Here is a 17,081-nt window from a genome sequence, read left to right on the forward strand (position 1 = left end):
GGTCATAGTGTTCCACAGTCACGTGATTGCCATTTGCGTACTTCACAACTATCTTGTGACAAACAGAGTTAAGGCTTTTTTTTTTTTTTGCTTAGTGTCTGCAGCTTAACAACCAAAGGGGAAGTGAGATTATAAACCCTTTGTGGTCATGTGATTTTTCCAGTTAGGACAGTGGTTCTTAGCTACCAAGTTGCTGATCCCATTTATGGTTGCTAAGTGAGGACTACCTAATACCGATACTTTTAAAATCATTTTTTAAAAAATTTTTCAAGAACATTTCCGTTTCTAGCTGCTGGTTAAAGCCTGTTTCATTGGGGAAGTCAAGTCTTTCGGTTAGCTCTCTGTGTGTATGCAGAGGTGTGTGCCCTGGTTTTGTCAAGGTTCAGGAGCTATATAGAATAAGGGAGCTACCTCTATTGGAATTTGTGTTTATAGCACACAATGATAGTGGTGCCTCTCACATACCTCCATCACCGAAGCAGACATATTTGGGACTAGAGGGTAGTGTGGTTTGGGAGAACCTCGAACTATCTTCAGCTATTGCAAGGCACAGGTCAGCAGAGGGAAGAGCACCAAGCATTTTTCAGCTTTAAGTGCCTTTTAGGTATCATCTAGATCAGACATGTCAAACATAAGGCCCGGGGGCTGGATGCAGCCCATGAAGTGGTTTCATGTGACCTGCGAAGCCATCCTGGAAACAGTGAGGAAACGGCCCCCCCAACTCAGCCAGGAGCCAATGTACAATTTTGTGGTGGCCATCTTGGCACTTGCCCTGGTGGACCATGCCTTGGTGCTTGCCCCAATCCCATCCCCTTCTGCCAGAGACCCTCAGATTTGTCCCACTCCTGCCCAGGCTCCAACAGGTACTCTTGACGCAAATGATGTAGAACTGGCCATGCCCACTCAGTAGGCCACACCCACTCAATCCACACCCACCAAATAGGCTGCACCCACTCTGGCCACACCCACCCGGCCCCCCAAGGGCAACCGCAAACTCAGTGAAATTGAGTTTGACACCCCTGATCTAGATGTCCTTTCCACTCTCAGTAGCATTATGATCCTGGGTTGCCGACCAGCAAAATCCTTGCACATTGGTTGAAGCATCCATCAGGTGGACAGGATGGTCCAAAGACATTATGTATTATAGCCATTCAGGATGGTAGAGGATGATGGATTGTTGCTTCTGCATCTGATTGATCCTGGCTACCATATCCATTCTTCAGCAGATGGATTAGGGCACTGATAATACAGGAAATAAAATCCAACATGTTGTAAACTGCCCAGAATAGCTGGTAGTCAGAGTTGTAGTTGCAGTTGTTATTTTCACCTCACCTCTGACATATGTTCCAGTCGAGTTGAGTGAGCATTAATTACATGTCTTTTATTGTGCACCAGTAGAGATGGATAGTACTGAGGGCATATCTGCTGTTATGATGTTATATTATGCAAAGTTACTGGATATGACTCACAGGACAAATGAGATAAGCACAGCATGAAGGCACAACTGAGAGCTGGCTACCTGGGCAGCCAAATCTTAAAAGTGATGAAGGTTATTAAGAAGGCAATCAGCCTGCAGCTGATGGGAAATAGATAACATTTCAGTCAGGTTCCAGACTGGGATTTAGTATTGAGACAGCTGTAGTTGCACTTGTTGATGACCAGTGACAGAACTGGGATGATGGTCGGGCATCTGTCTTTTTGCTCCTTGAACTCCCAAAGGCTTTCAATAACATTAAATATAGTATCTTTCTAAGCTGGTTCTATAGGTTAGGGGCACTGTTTTACAGTGGTCCTCTTCCTTTGTCCTGGGCTGGTTGCATTTGATGTTAGTAGGCAGGGAGAAACCGTCCCCTAAGTCCTTCATTTGTGGGGTGATGCATGCTTCTCTCCTTTCCTTTTCAACATTTATATGAAACTTCTGGGTGAGGTCATCCACTGATTGCTGATGACATTGGGTTATGTCTTTCAACTCTGAACCAGCTAAGTGAAGCTGTCACGGTTCTGTTCCAGGTCTGGATCGGAAGAAACCATATCCAAATCAATCCTTTCCAGACCAAGTAACTGTGGATGTTTGGATCACCCAGATCTGGGGATATTCCAGCTTTGACCTTGGAGGGGTGACACACTTTGGGAGTCTTCCTGGACTCACAGCTCCTGCTCAGTGAACAGCTATGGCTAGAAAGGCTTTTATCCAACTTCATCTGATGTGCCAGTTATTTCCTTTCCAAGTTGAGTGGACCCTTCAGACAGTCGTTTATTCTCAGGTCACTTCATAGCTTGATTACTGCAACATGCTCTAGTCTAAACCATCTGGAAGCTTCAGCTGATCCAGAATCCAGCAATATAGGCAGTGACAGACATTCCTCAGTATGCCTATGGAACACCTCTGCTTCACTGCACCAGTTGCCAGTTTATTTCCATGTGCAATTCAAGATGTCAGTTGCCACCTATAAAAAGCCCTCTATGGCATAGATTACCTGGTACCTGGGGTCTCTTTACCTCCCATAGTATCTATCTGGCCAGTTCAATTTGTATGCCCTCTGAATTCCACCAATTAAATAAAGCCATTTGTCTGAACCCAGAAGCATGCTTTCTCTGTAGCAGTGCCTGCCTTCTGGGATAAGAGTTCTCAAAATTCAGATGGGTCCCACCCTACTGGTATTTTGAAGAGTGCTAAGGACCTGTCTCTTTCCTCAGGCCTTTGATGAGGATGTGATACTCCTTTCTTGCTTTCTGTTCCTCTCTGGGCTTGTTTTCTTTGCCGCTGTTGTTTTTCTGTCTTGTGCTACTTTTTGTTTTGTTTTATTTATTTACTTTTTTTGTTGTTAAATATTTTCAACAATAGTAAATCAACCAGAGTTGCTAGCAGTTGGGAAGCATATATATTTAATAAATCATTTATTATTATTATTATTATTATCATTATCATCATCATCATCATCATCGCAGTCAGCCAGATGTTCAGACTGGATTTGGCATTTTGTCTACCTATCGAGTCCTTACCAAGGACCTGGGATAGACAGACGTGGATGTTTGATGGTATTACAGATATTATTTTTATTATTATTATTATTATCGATCATCGCACAGTCAGCCAGATGTTCAGACTGGATTTGGCATTTTGTCTACCTATCGAGTCCTTACCCAGGACCTGGGATAGGCAGATGTGGATGTTTGATGGTATTACAGATATCGTCGCAGGATGGAAGCAGTTCCTAATAAGGCCGCCTTTTGCAATTGACTAATAGCAAATTTGTCAATGCCAATGGTGTTCAAGTGGTGCTCCAGTTGTTTTGGGATTGCACCCAAGGAGCCTATGACTATTGGTACTACCCTTGCTTGCTTTTGCCACAGTCTTTCTATTTCTATTTGTAGGTCTTTGTATTTTGTTATCTTCTCCAGTTCTTTCTCTTCTATTCTGCTATCTCCAGGCACTGCCACATCCACTATCCAGACTTTTTTGTCTTTCTTATCGACAATTGTTAAGTCTGGGGTGTTATGTTGCAGGTGCTTGTCTGTTTGAATTCTGAAGTCCCAGAGCAGTTTAATTTTATCATTTTCTATGACTTTCTCTATTTTATGATCCCACCAGTTTTTGCTTACAGGCAAATGATATTTTTTGCAGATCTTCCAATGCACCATTGTTGCTACTTTGTCATGCCGCTGCTTGTAATCAGTTTGTGCAATCTTCTTGCAACAGCTTACCAAGTGATCCACTGTTTCTTCAGCTTCTTTGCATAGGCGGCACTTACTGTCTGTTGCTGTCTTCTCAATTTTGACTTTGTATGCATTTGTCCTTAAGGCTTGGTCTTGTGCAGCCAGAATTAGTCCCTCGGTCTCTTTCTTCAATTTTTCTGCTCTTAGCCATTGCCAGGTTTTATTATTATCTGCTTTCCCAGCTATTTTTTTCATGTATTGGCCATGTAGTGCTTTGTCTTCCCATGCCTCTATTCTGTTCTTCATTTGGTCTTTCTTGTAGGCCAGTTTGGTGTCTCCAGTAGTTAGTAAGCCTTCCTGATATACTAATTTCAGTGCATCTTCATCATTGTTCTTCAGATATTCTTCCAAAGCCATTTTTTCTTCTTCAACCATCTGATGTACTTGTAGCATTCCACGCCCACCTATTTGCCTTGGTAGATAAAGTCTATCAATGTCACTGCGTGGATGAAGGGCATGATTCATTGTCATTATTTTTCTGGTCTGCCTATCCATTGCTTTTAGTTCTGCTTGAGTCCAGTCCACTATTCCAGCTGTGTACCTAATGACTGGGATTGCCCAGGTGTTGATTGCCTTTATGGTATTTCCTCCATTGAGTTTGGATTTTAAGATCTTCTTCACTCTCTTGATGTATTCACCTCTAATCTTTTTCTTGACTTCAGTGTGCTTGATGTTGTCAGCTTGAAGGATACCCAAGTATTTGTAGTACTCTTCCTCATCCAGACTCTTAATGTTATTTTCGTGGGGCATCTTGATTCCTTCAGTTTTCACTATTTTCCTTGTTTGATAGTAAGTGTGGCACATTTGTCCAAGCCAAACTCCATTACAATATCTTGGCTATATATACGGACAGTGTTGAGCAGCGATTCTATTTCAGATGATGTTTTTCCATACAGCTTCAGATCATCCATATAAAGGAGGTGGGATAGTCTGGCAGATGTTTTTGATGTTTGATAGCCATGTCCTGAGTTATTCAGTATTGTTGAATTATTACTATTATTATTATTATTGATCATCGCACAGTCAGCCAGATGTTCAGACTGGATTTGGCATTTTGTCTACCTATCGAGTCCTTACCCAGGACCTGGGATAGGCAGATGTGGATGTTTGATGGTATTACAGATATCGTCGCAGGATGGAAGCAGTTCCTAATAAGGCCGCCTTTTGCAATTGACTAATAGCGAATTTGTCAATGCCAATGGTGTTCAAGTGGTGCTCCAGTTGTTTTGGGATTGCACCCAAGGAGCCTATTACTATTGGTACTACCCTTGCTTGCTTTTGCCACAGTCTTTCTATTTCTATTTGTAGGTCTTTGTATTTTGTTATCTTCTCCAGTTCTTTCTCTTCTATTCTGCTATCTCCAGGCACTGCCACGTCCACTATCCAGACTTTTTTGTCTTTCTTATCGACAATTGTTAAGTCTGGGGTGTTATGTTGCAGGTGCTTGTCTGTTTGAATTCTGAAGTCCCAGAGCAGTTTAATTTTATCATTTTCTATGACTTTATTATTATTATTATTATTATTATTATTATTATTATTATTATTATTATTACTACTACTACTACTACTACTACTACTACTATTGTCAATGCATTTTCAATGCCCTGTACTTATGGACTGCTGGTAAAATTAATGGTTTTTTGATGTGTGTCTGTGTGTGTTTTAGTCAATTTTTTACTCCTAATGACTGCCAGGTCAAGATCCTGCAGTGTTCTTGGCAAAAAATTTTGGAAGTTGTTTGCCAATGCCTCCTTCATAGGGCAAAAATTAAATTTAATGATGATTACATAGCAAGTTCACCACACATTTGAGAAGAGCCAATTGTATAGGAAACTATTTTAGATGAAATCCTTCCTTCCTTCCTTCCTTCCTTCCTTCCTTCCTTCCTTCCTTCCTTCCTTCCTTCCTTCCTTCCTTCCTTCCCAAAATTTTACTTTTACTTTTATTTTTAATCATGGAAAATATTTCAGCATAAGGGAGAATTTTACCGATTCTGAAACATAAGCTATTGTCTTTCCTCACTTCTTAGCATTACATTATCTTTCTTGGAAATACTTAATCTTTTCTAACAGACACGGTGCCCCTGACTTCTTTTTTTTTATTATTATTAAAAAATTTTATAAATTTTTACAGAAAAACAAAATAACAATACAAAAAACAACATATACAAAAGAAAAAAAACTAAACATGACATAACAAGACTCCCCTTCCCCAAACCCCCCCCAGAAAACCCACCCCCCTCCCCCCCTGAGCTTCCCAGAGCAGAATATAGGCTCATATATATATACACTGAAATATATGTAAATATATATGAAAATAAAAATTATAGAAAAGCTATATAGTATTTTTTAATATCCAATGCCCCTGACTTCTGAAAAGGATCTCTGTGACCTCTCATTTTAACCAATGGACTGTAGTTATTTGTCCCACTGTTCTGTCTTCTGCCATTGATACTAATTTGTCTCAGGAAACAGAAAATTTAAGTTTCTAATTTTTTAAATTTCTTGTTTATACCAGAATCACCCCAAACCTTAGTTCTAACCAAATCTAACCAAATTAAAGATTTTTCCATCTGAACTGCTGTTGCTAATACCGAGTAACTGGTGTCTAACTTCAGAAAGCTTTGTGGACAGCATTTAGAAAATGTGCAGGAAGAGCAGTTCTACACTAGTTTTCACTTGTTGACCCCACCCAAGGTAAAGATGCTAGGATCCTCAAAAAATGAAGAAGACATTCTTCATGAAGATAAAATGGCCTGTTATATTACACTTACCTAATAGGAGTAGCTTAACTGTCTTTGCCTCTTTATCTCCATCTTCTTGAAGCTTCTTTTCCAACTCCTTTGACCTCTTAGCAAGTTCCTTGTCTTCAGCACTTGCTCCACTACCCATATCACCTTCGTCTTCTACTTTGTTTGGCCCCTCCAATTCCTCTGTTTTTTTCCAGGTCTTCAAATTTTTGGTCTCAGCTATTTCTATCTCCAGAGTGATAAACAAGGTGCTTCTTAGATGTGCCGTGCTTAGAAGCGGTAGGCTGACAGATTATTGGTCCAAGACTGTTAAGAAGATAGCATCAAGTCAAACCATTTCTCTTGCACTGCACTTTTTCTCTCCTTCTCCCTCCCACTTGTAGGGTAACCCAGTTTTGTTACAATAGCTCTGAGGAGTTTTTATCTCGTCACATGTCCTGCAAAATCCAATTATAAAAAGCCAAGATGTCCAAGATTAATGCGGGGAAAAGAAGAACTTAGACTGACATGGAGGAGTTGTGCAGCATGGAATAGAGAGTTATATAATGTAAGAATTTGTTAGCAGCTCCTTTCCCCTTCATGCAAACCAGGGATTACCATTATTGACAAAAAAGTACTCCTGGGTCTCTTAAATAAAGGACTATTAAGGTATGTGCTAATACTTAAAGATATCTGTTTGTGGCAAAATTATACACCAATATCCCCATGCAATCCTGTAGAACTGAACAGCAGTTATCCCCAAGCAGTGAAAGCATGTGCAATCGGATGCAGTTATCAACATTCCCTTGCTGATCTCTCCCACATAGTCAGGAAGTGTACCAGGTTCTGGCAGCATCTCTCACTCTCCACTAGACAAAGTCTTCTTCTTCTCCTTCTTTTCCTTCTTCTCCTTCTCCTTCTCCTTCTCCTTCTCCTTCTCCTCCTTCTCCTCAGCCTCAGCCTCAGCCTCAGCCTCAGCCTCAGCCTCAGCCTGGTCTTGGAATAAAGATAGCAGCAGGAACATCTTCAGAGAACATTGCCATTGGGAGCTTTTCAACAGACTGGCTCAAGGACCCAGTTTTCTCAGCCTGATGTGATTGAAAAAAAAAAAAAAAAGACCTTACCCAAAGATTCCGAGATGAACTTAGAAGTGATAGACAGTGATATAGGGTTGGAGGCTTTTGTTTTTTGTTTGTTTTGTCCTTTACATAGGAAAGGAATATGACTATTAATCCTAGAAACATTGGATTTTGAATTGGGATGAACCTGTCTCGCATTTCAGTGTTTCCAATTGTATCAGCTGGCTGAGTAGGCTGGGATAAAGGGTGGAATTCCCCCCTTCCTCAAAGGAACATATTTTCCATTATTTCTTTCTGGAAAGAAGAAATTAAAAAGATGGGCAATGTATGAGTTTAATCCTTAAAGGCTGGCAAGAAGCACAGGCTTATTATGGTTCTCTCCACCCTGCCATTTAAGCTGTTTAAAGCTGTTTAAAGTGTTATCTTCATTCATCAAATCCTCCCACCCTCCAATCAATCCTTACATTTTGCCACAACAAATTCTTAAATGAGCAGGGGTGCAGTTCTAGAGAGATCAGTGGTTCTCTGGATCAGAGCAGGGCCTCCTAGGGGAGAGGCCTTCCTTAATTTCTCAGCAGGTTGTGTGAGACATTCTCCTCTGCTAGTAGGCAATTTTACATCTTGGGGTTCGCGGCATTGAAGCGACACACACTCATGTTGTAACCAAGTTCTTCTTTATTCATTCCACGTTACCATTCAGTAACCCAACAGGCTTGCAGTCCTTTTATAGTTTCCCAAACAGCCTATCATAAATCTCCTTTGTTTGTGCCTTGCTCCTGCGCGCAAGGCCAGCGCCAACCAGTCTGGTCCCGGGCAGCTTTTGGGTTGCCCAGGACCATTTGCAACATTTCTGGGCCTGCTGAGCTGCCTCATCAGGCCCAGGACACAAGAGGTAACATCATCAGAGTCTGATCATTTTAAAAAACACACACATTTATTTGCATTTATTTGATCAGTTTTCACATGAGCTATCACATGAAAAGGTATTTGCCTTTTATTTACTTTTTCTTGGAAAAAAAAGTAGAAACTGAGATAATGATAACACTCACAGATTTATGGGGATCAATAACTACAGATATCAATAAAAGAGAATATTTGTAGCTGAGGGCTGAAATGAGGGCTCATAGGACCAGCACTGATGTTACCTAGTTTGGATAATGAAATATCTGCAAGAAAACAACCAAGCTACGAGCGCACCAAGAACCCCTCAGCTACAGATATATTTCTCTTTGGTGCTCTCAGTTTGACATTATGGTACAATTTCTGGTGACATGGGATTGCTGAAATTTCTCCTCACAAAAATTCAGTCAAATCATGCTTTCTTTTAAGTTAAAAAAAAAAAATCAGGAAAGAATTTTATGTTATTTATGGGCCAAAACATCCATGATGGTATAAGTGTCTTTATAGTTTTGTTAAAATTGATTGGCAGATTTTAGGGACTTTGAACCTATACTGTAGCCTTTGCATGAAAATCTCCCATGCCAATTGCTGAAGAGAGGCTTCCCCAAGAATCGTAGAGTCACAGGGGAGGAATGGGTTATATTTTCTTTTCAATTCCAGATCTAGTTTAGCCTTAAGCCTTTCTAGCTGCATTATCATTTCCATATAAGGCATCCCTCACTTTAGCAATATTATCTCAGTAGTGGCTGTTTTTCCAACGAGTCACTTGTCTGCTATTTATCTTACAATGAATCTGGGTTTTCAATTAGTTGTGCAGACACCTTGAAAGGGGATCACAGATGTCTGGTAGAGGTCATCATCCTATCCCATTTATCATAACATTATCAGTCAAATGACACAAATTATGTAATTTGCACCAGTCCAACAAATGCTATGAACAAGGCACAATACAATAGTCATCTATACGAAGTTGTGATATACATGATATCATATGGTCCCTTGTCTCCCCCGCCTAGATGGGATTGGTGCCTTGCTAACATTCTGCTATCCCAGATAACCTTTGTCTAATGAATCCTGAGGATATGGTGCCCAATATAAACAAAATGCTTCTTTTGTGTCACTATTGAACATTAGTTGCAGCAATTATAAACTTGTTCATCTCTATGTGGTGCAATTTGTCGCTATGCTGAAAGTTTGACTGGACTGTAATTTCTTTTCTGCCCTGCACAGAGCAAAACACATACAGCTGCACTGAGTAGCTCCTACTGGTACTTTATTGTTAACTCTTGTTCCATGACTAAAGAAATTATTTAAGATGCCCTCAAGGCAAGCTGCGTTCCTGGTGATCATATCAGCACATATCTGTGGTTACTTAGGCAATAATAATATGGGACTGGTTTTCTTTGCGGATTTTTTAAAACATTTTTCCAGCTAGCCAAGATCCTTGGAATTCTCTGGTGGTCTCTGATTCAGGCACTAACCAGGTCTGACCAAGTAAAATGCTTCCCTCTGTTGAGCCTCTCCCATAACTATGCCTTGTTAAAATTAGTTCCAGGCAGCCTTTCCCAAACAATGGAAATGATCATTTTAGCTTTTCTCAAAGGAAAACAAAAATAGCCAAAAGTTGGTTTCATACCATACACTGAGCAATAATGTAGCTTGTGTTGTTGCATATGGTATGAACCCCACCAGTAATTGTTTATTCAATGGACTATTGATTATCATACCATGGTATTATGCAGGGTAAACACAACCACAGTTGGGAATTGCTGCCTCATGGCACTCAGGAAGGTTATGGAGTAAGATCAGATAAGGCCACAGCATCAGGGTTTTCCTGAGAAGGAAAAATATTTTTGCTTGTGATGCACTGAGAAATAAAGACTGAAGCTCTGCAAATGCTGGGCCTCTGATTGTTGCAAGGATAAGAATAACCATACTTAAGAGAATGCAGTATTGCTTCACAGCTTCCAAAGGAAGAATTTTCCTTTTACATGGAATAGTGGTTAGCCACATGCAGTATTGTTCTGATCTGGAATGAATAAGAAATTCATCCCATCCAAATTTGTATATGAACACACTCATACTTACTTCCCAGATTTTCAATTGGAATGCGTGTGCATAATTGTTGTGATTCAGATGTTGAGATTCAGGTCATAATGACAAATGAAAGAAGATTTTGCACCATGAACTCAGTGTCAACTCTTAGAACCACATGATAAGTCTTCTTCAAGATCAAGACTGAGCTTTCTGGAGAAGTTTCTAGGGAAAGAAGATGACTAGCAGCAGGATGGATGGACTCAATTACAGTGGTGATTAAGCGCACTGTTGGAAGACCTAAAGGATGGGTTAAGGATAGATTGTCAAAGAGAAAATCTATACGGTTGCTAAGAGCTGACACTGTCTTCATGGCACTTAATCAATTAACCAATCAACCAAGAAGAAAACAATTTCTCAAGCTGTTTTGCACAAACAATATTTTGCTTAGTAATTGTGGTTTTCTTATGGTCCTTTAATATAGCTTCCCTCAAATTGTACTTTTGCTACACAACTGTATACTGAGTACATATTGCAATTGTATGGGGAAATGCAGCACTTTTAGCACTGTTCTCTTTCCATGTGGAGGGTTAAATTGTTTAAATATACTGGGCAATTTTTGTGACATTCCCAATATCACTATGTGAATCTTTTTAAATATTTTGCTGCACTATTTAAAGTGTTTTCCTAGCAATGTAAAATCCCTAGCAATGCAACTCCTGTGCCGGAATGTTCATACATAGAAGAACAATGGGACTAATTTTTTCCCTTCCCTAACACTAACTGTTGTGACATTTCATATGGGCTTTCTTGAATTTGATGCCCTTTTTTTTAACCATCCTGGTGTCCTCTAGATGTATTCAGAACAAGGAAAGTAGTGAATGGATGGGCAGGTGACAAATGCCATGCTTGCTCTGTTTCAAAAGAGAGAGCCAAGATGGATGAATGGAATCCTGTGCCACATGTTACTTAATGGTGCTGCCACACCTTCTACACCAGCACTGGATGAGAAAACAGTGTGGTAGCAATGTTGTTCTCCGAGGAGTTTCATGGCATATTTTGATTTCTCCTTCCTATTAAGAAAAGTCTAGGAGTTTAGAACTCATTCTGAGCAAACCTAATGGATTTTTTTTTACTCTTGTTTACTGAATAAAAGAGAAAGGGGTGGGGGTAGGAGGTAAGATAGCTGCAGTCTATGAAAAATCTCAAACTTTTGGTTCCCCTCCCCAGAGACATGTGTCATCTGGTCAAGATCAGGTTTTACAGTCTCATGACCATAGCAGGGCCATGAAGTCATAGTACCAAGTTTTGATAAAAACCTTGGGGTTGTTGTTGATTGTTGGAAATTTCTGCACAGAATCCAGCACTGGGTACTGTGGGAATTGGCCACTCTTAGAGTATCTCTGCAGTCCTTATTAAGGAGTTTTTGGCAGCTTGCAAGAGATGTGGGTGTCATCTTGCTTGGTATGTATGTCTTTTATGTTATGCTTTTAGATCTGTTTGCTTGAATTAATAATAAAGCTTAAAGTTTCTTTATTCACTGGTGTGATCATTGCCTCTGGATCCAAAAGAACAAGCAGTAGCTGAGTTTGTCTTCAACTGTTGGCTAGAGCTGCTGGCTCTTGTCAGCCAAGATTTCTAAACTGCGGAATAATGAAGAGAAAACTGGGATATCCAGGCAGCCTTACTTACATGTTCTGTATTCAGAAGAAGTTTTTCTGTAGATTAATTTGCCTAATGTAAGCAAACAAAAACGACGTAGAATTTATCAGAGGATCACGACTGTTACTAAAAAAGGCTAAATCTGTTAATAAATGATTCAATTTCTCAGCACTCAGACAGCTCTAATCCCATTGTGGCAAACTGAGATAACTTGATTCAGAGTCCGTTTCAACTACAAACCACAAAATGGGTTTGGGAATATTAACACTTAAATATCAAAGTCTTTAAAATGCAAACAATGATTTACTTCATCAGATTGCTAAAGAGAGGACAAAGGGAGCAAACTTGAACTGGAAGAGTGTGTTAAGCTAAGAAATACATGGTATTAACTAATAATGATCAGAGGAAGCAGAAGGAGTGGTGGTCAGATTCATAACTGAATTGTTTGTGTCCTTCAGTAAGTAATATAGTATTCTCTGTTGGAAAAAATAGAGATGACGTATTTCTGCAAAACTCTTCCCTACCTACAAATGCAAAAACACTGGATTAAAGGTTGAGTAATGTTGTCAGGTGAGGGATCTAGAATAGCATTGCTTGGAAAGCTGTGTTGTGGGCTACACAACAAGGATTTCCAATTAAGGCTACTTCTGTGATACATTTTCAAGCACTGTGAGTTGTGTCCAAGATTCCCTTCCGCCCATCTCTTCCTGGGCAACCAATGTTTTCCTATTTTTAAAAAATAATAGATGAACATCCCAGTTACTATAAATACATTAATATGGGCTTCTGTGATTTCACTGTGGAGGTATCATGTCATCGTGCTTTCAAAAGGGCTACAAGAGGGAGTATCTGACATTCCCTGTACTCAGCCTTCTAAAAATACTCCATTCTCTGGCCAAGGATTAAAGTGATTTTGCAAAGCAATTGCCCAGAATATGTTTTTAATCCTTACAATGAAACTTGACAGCCTACGGAGCTTCTGTAGCAGCTTCTGATTTTGGTAACGCTCCTATCATGGACTAAGGACAAAATTGGGGGTGGGGGATGAACGGGGAACAATTTGCAACAACAACAACAACAATATAACAAAAGAACAGAGAGATGTGAAAAATAAGAGAGCCCATAAATATTTTACCTTTGAAAAATAATCCCCAGAAGACTCATTGGAAGTTGCAATTGGTGGCCTATAAACGTAAAAATTAAATAATATTTAACTTTCTCAGTAAAAATTGCAACCATTTTTAAGAACAAGCATGTTTTGAATTCAAATTCTACACTGAATTGCCTATAATATGGCAATGGTGCAAACCTTCCCGGAAAGGTTTGTCAATTATGTTATAACTCAAGGAATACTGGCTGATCTTTCAAAAATAAGCTCAAGCAGAGTCAAACTAGTTAGTTGAGTGGGAGAATAAAAGGAAATATCAGACTTACTCTATGTCAGACCAATAAGGTGAAAACACATTCTGGAACAAAACAAGAGCAATCATATATGCATATGCTTAGCCAGGAGTTAAATTCAACTTGAGAGAAATTTAGTATTTTCTTTCATTTGAATCATTGACAGGTTAATAACAGTACTGTTATAATAGAAATTATATTCTATAATTTCCGTAGCCATTTTATTTCTGTGAGAATATTTTAGGAGAATATTTTCCTGGCAGAGTGAGAAATTCTTGCATTTAGTTAAAGGAGGCTGAAACGTAGTATATTCTTACTACCTTTGTGATGATATCCATTCAGTCATGTCTGACTCTTGATGATTCTATGAGAAAGGTCTCTCGTCATCTTCCAAACTTGCACTATGTTTGGGGGTGGGTGGGTTTATGCTCTGGCTAGTGTCAGCTTTCATGGTGTCCAGCCACCCTGTTATTTGATGGCCTGGTTTCCTTTTACCGCTAACTCTTCCAAACATAATTAATTCAGCAGTTTGCAGCCTGCCTAGTTTCATATAAATCCCAGTAAAGAACCTTATGAAATAATTCCCCTTATGGGATATCTTCATATCATGGAGTTTGGGCTAGTCAGCTATGGCTAGTAGTGAATTCTGGGGGGAAGAGAAACAAAGGCATATCATGATATAGATTGAATATTTGAATATTTTGTATAGCTTGATTTCAGCTCAGCTCAGCATCAGAGTCTGATGGAAACCTGCATTGTCTTTTCTTGTCCATAGTTCTAAAGGTATCATCAATGTATCTCAAGAGATTTTAGGTCTAGGAGCTAATTAACCAATGTTAGGTATAATGATGCCTTTGTGCAGCCCTGGCAATGCCACATTTTTTAAAAATAAGTGTACTTCCAAATAATTTCTTCCAAAACTGGAAGAAATTGTCCATATACCATATGGCTCAGTTTCATAACATCCATGGTAGTCGTGTATAGTAATTCCATCTGGAAGTCAAAAGTATTCTATGCCAAATGCAGAATATTGATATATTTGGTCTGAGAAACAGGTCAGTGTAATCAAATGCTCCAGTCTGACAGCTCTTCCACAAAAGGATTCTGGAGAAGAATTCTGAAAAAAGCTTTAGATCAGGGGTGTCAAACTGCCGTTCCGTGGGCTGGTTGCATCATACAGAGGCCGCGCCCACCCCAGCTCCGGCAATGCAAAAAAAATTGTGATACGTTGCAACATGTCACATGACGTGGAGAGTTTGAAACCCGTGCTTTAGATCAAAAGCTCTCCTGTTATTACCATATCAGCTGTATTGGAGCTGTATTGCGTTATATCTGGCTCAGTTGCAGCTAGCAAAGCTTAAAATCATGATGCTGTTCTATTTTGTTGTGATTAAGACCCTAGTTCCACCTTTTTTCCTAGTTTCCTAGATCTTGTCAGGGACAAAAGAAGTAGGGATGAAATTAAGAATATCGAATGACTGGAATACAGTGCTCGACTATTAGATTTTTCTCTTTCCCTTTTGTGCATAGTAGATTTAAGGAATTTTCAAATCTTTAGTAACTTGAAGCAACATGGTGATTTTCTTTCCTTCTCAGCATTACAGGTTAGCCATGTTAAGCAATGTTGGTCACATTTAAATTACTTCTGAAGTTTGGGGTAATGAAAATAGTGATGGTGCAAAAACGCCCTATAATTGCCCAAAGGGTATCCATACTTTCCTAGTGCAGTGTGTGGGAAGTTTCTGGACAGGAACATCCAGTAGTGATCTTGATTGGGTTGTTCAGGATTGAAAGCTCACTTGACAATCAATCTAAATCCTATCACTGGGGGAGAAATGGCTGATTCTGGGGTGACCAGGACTAGGCTATTATTATCTCCAGGATCAACAATGACTGGCCATCCCAGAATCTGCATGTGTAAAACTGGTAATCATATCTTGTAAGCAATGATTATAACACAGAACATGAGTTTTGATCACATTGTATGATCGACTTCTACAATCCTCCCCAAGTGTGTATGAGGCATTTGGACTCATTAATTGGATCCAGAGTAATGCACCAGATTTGAGCAATTCTTTTGTAGATTGAAGGGTAAGAATGCATCAGCAGATGTTACTTCTCCTTATCTATCACTTTAGTCTTGGAATGTCTGGAATTGGGTTGTGAATCTTCTTTTCAAGCACAACATGTTCTAAACATTTTTTCCTCTTAATTAAATGTACAGCAGAGAGTGGGAAAGTTTATATTTGTATTATATTCTATTCAATTAACAATGTTTGTCCATTGAATGCTATGTTGTTTAGATTATTTCCTTTCCTTGTTACATTCAATTTATATATTTTAGGTGATTGAGAGAAGAGACCTGCTTAAGACATGCATCCATGAAAGCTGGGTAATGCATTTTTGCAAGAAACTCCTTTTTTCACACTATGTTGTTCCTTCCAGTATTTCTCAGGACTGGGCCAATCAAATGTGAAGTTGAAACTTTCTCTTCCACCTTGCTGACAGCAGCTCTTATTTTGTCACTTTAATTATGTTAGTATTTCTTTGCTTCAGTGAGTGGCAACACCTTGTCAGGTCTTGGAGGGCTAAGTAGGCCAGGCCTGGTTAGTACTTGGATGAAAATTAGTAGGGCTTTTCAATATTGTAATAGGGAGTGTGAACACAACTATAAAGTCTTCAATAGAGCTCAGTTTCAACTGAAGAGTTTTAGTCGCTGTACAGTATTGGTGATCAATGGAACATTTATTGATAAGCTACAAGTATCTTTAGCAGGCCAACAGCAGGTGGCAGCCTCTTAGGATGCTAAGCAAGGTCATATCCTGTTAATGCTTAAAGATTACTAGGAAGCATTAGAGCCACAGGCAAAATTGGGAAATAAAAAAAAACCAGGAGGCTGAGATAAGCCCCTTCTATACTGTTGCTAATAAAACTGTCCAGAAATCATGCAAATGTCCTGATTGTGTACTCCTTATAGATGTAATAAAATAATTACCATTCTATACTTTCCTAATTTCAGACCAACCTCCCAACCTTATTACAATAAATCCTAATATATATGAATACTGTCATCAGGGACACAGAAACAGGGTGTCAGAATCTGACTGGGATAGGGCAAGACTACAGTGTATTCTCTCTTTATTCAACCTTGTAAAACAATAAACACTGGGGCTATCAGCCAAATCTTACCACAGTAAACAAGTGCTTTTACTTTTCAGCTTCAACATTGCTAATTCTTTTTGTTCTTTAGTGAACAATTTTCCACCTCCCTTTAGCCTAGCACAGTCTAAAGTAAAAATACATTTTTTCTGGACCGGTTTCAAATGTCTCAAAAACTTTCTAAGCAATTTTTAACATAGTATGATGTATGTTTACATATGATTTAATTTGAATGCATTCCTAACATATATGACCATAGCCTGTTATCTATACCCTGAGTCCATCCTAGGGTACTCATTTTTTTTTTTTGTTTTACTCGTATTTACCCTCTAGGTCTAAGAAAAGAGCTTATATAAATAATTGGCAGTGTACCATCTACTCTCAGGTTGAAGAGATGATAG

At 39.2% G+C, this 17,081-nt stretch overlaps 2 protein-coding genes across 2 annotated transcripts in view; one reads left to right on the forward strand and one right to left on the reverse strand.

The window, feature by feature from the left end:
* The window catches only part of GNAT2 (G protein subunit alpha transducin 2), a 36,377-nt gene extending 29,383 nt beyond the window's left edge, over positions 1-6,994 (reverse strand). The window contains exon 1 of the mRNA XM_039323115.1: positions 6,491-6,994. Coding sequence (XP_039179049.1) covers positions 6,491-6,608 — 118 coding nt within the window. The 5' untranslated portion in view covers positions 6,609-6,994. The remainder of the gene's footprint in view (positions 1-6,490) is intronic.
* Positions 6,995-11,901: 4,907 nt separating this feature from the next.
* AMPD2 (adenosine monophosphate deaminase 2) overlaps positions 11,902-17,081 on the forward strand; it is a 62,247-nt gene continuing 57,067 nt past the window's right edge. The window contains exon 1 of the mRNA XM_039323236.1: positions 11,902-11,922. The gene's annotated coding sequence lies outside the window, so the exon portion shown is untranslated. The remainder of the gene's footprint in view (positions 11,923-17,081) is intronic.

The sequence above is a fragment of the Crotalus tigris genome, unplaced genomic scaffold (genome assembly GCF_016545835.1).
Source record: "Crotalus tigris isolate CLP2741 ecotype Arizona unplaced genomic scaffold, ASM1654583v1 scf7180000024167.7108832, whole genome shotgun sequence".
NCBI lineage: Eukaryota > Metazoa > Chordata > Lepidosauria > Squamata > Viperidae > Crotalus > Crotalus tigris.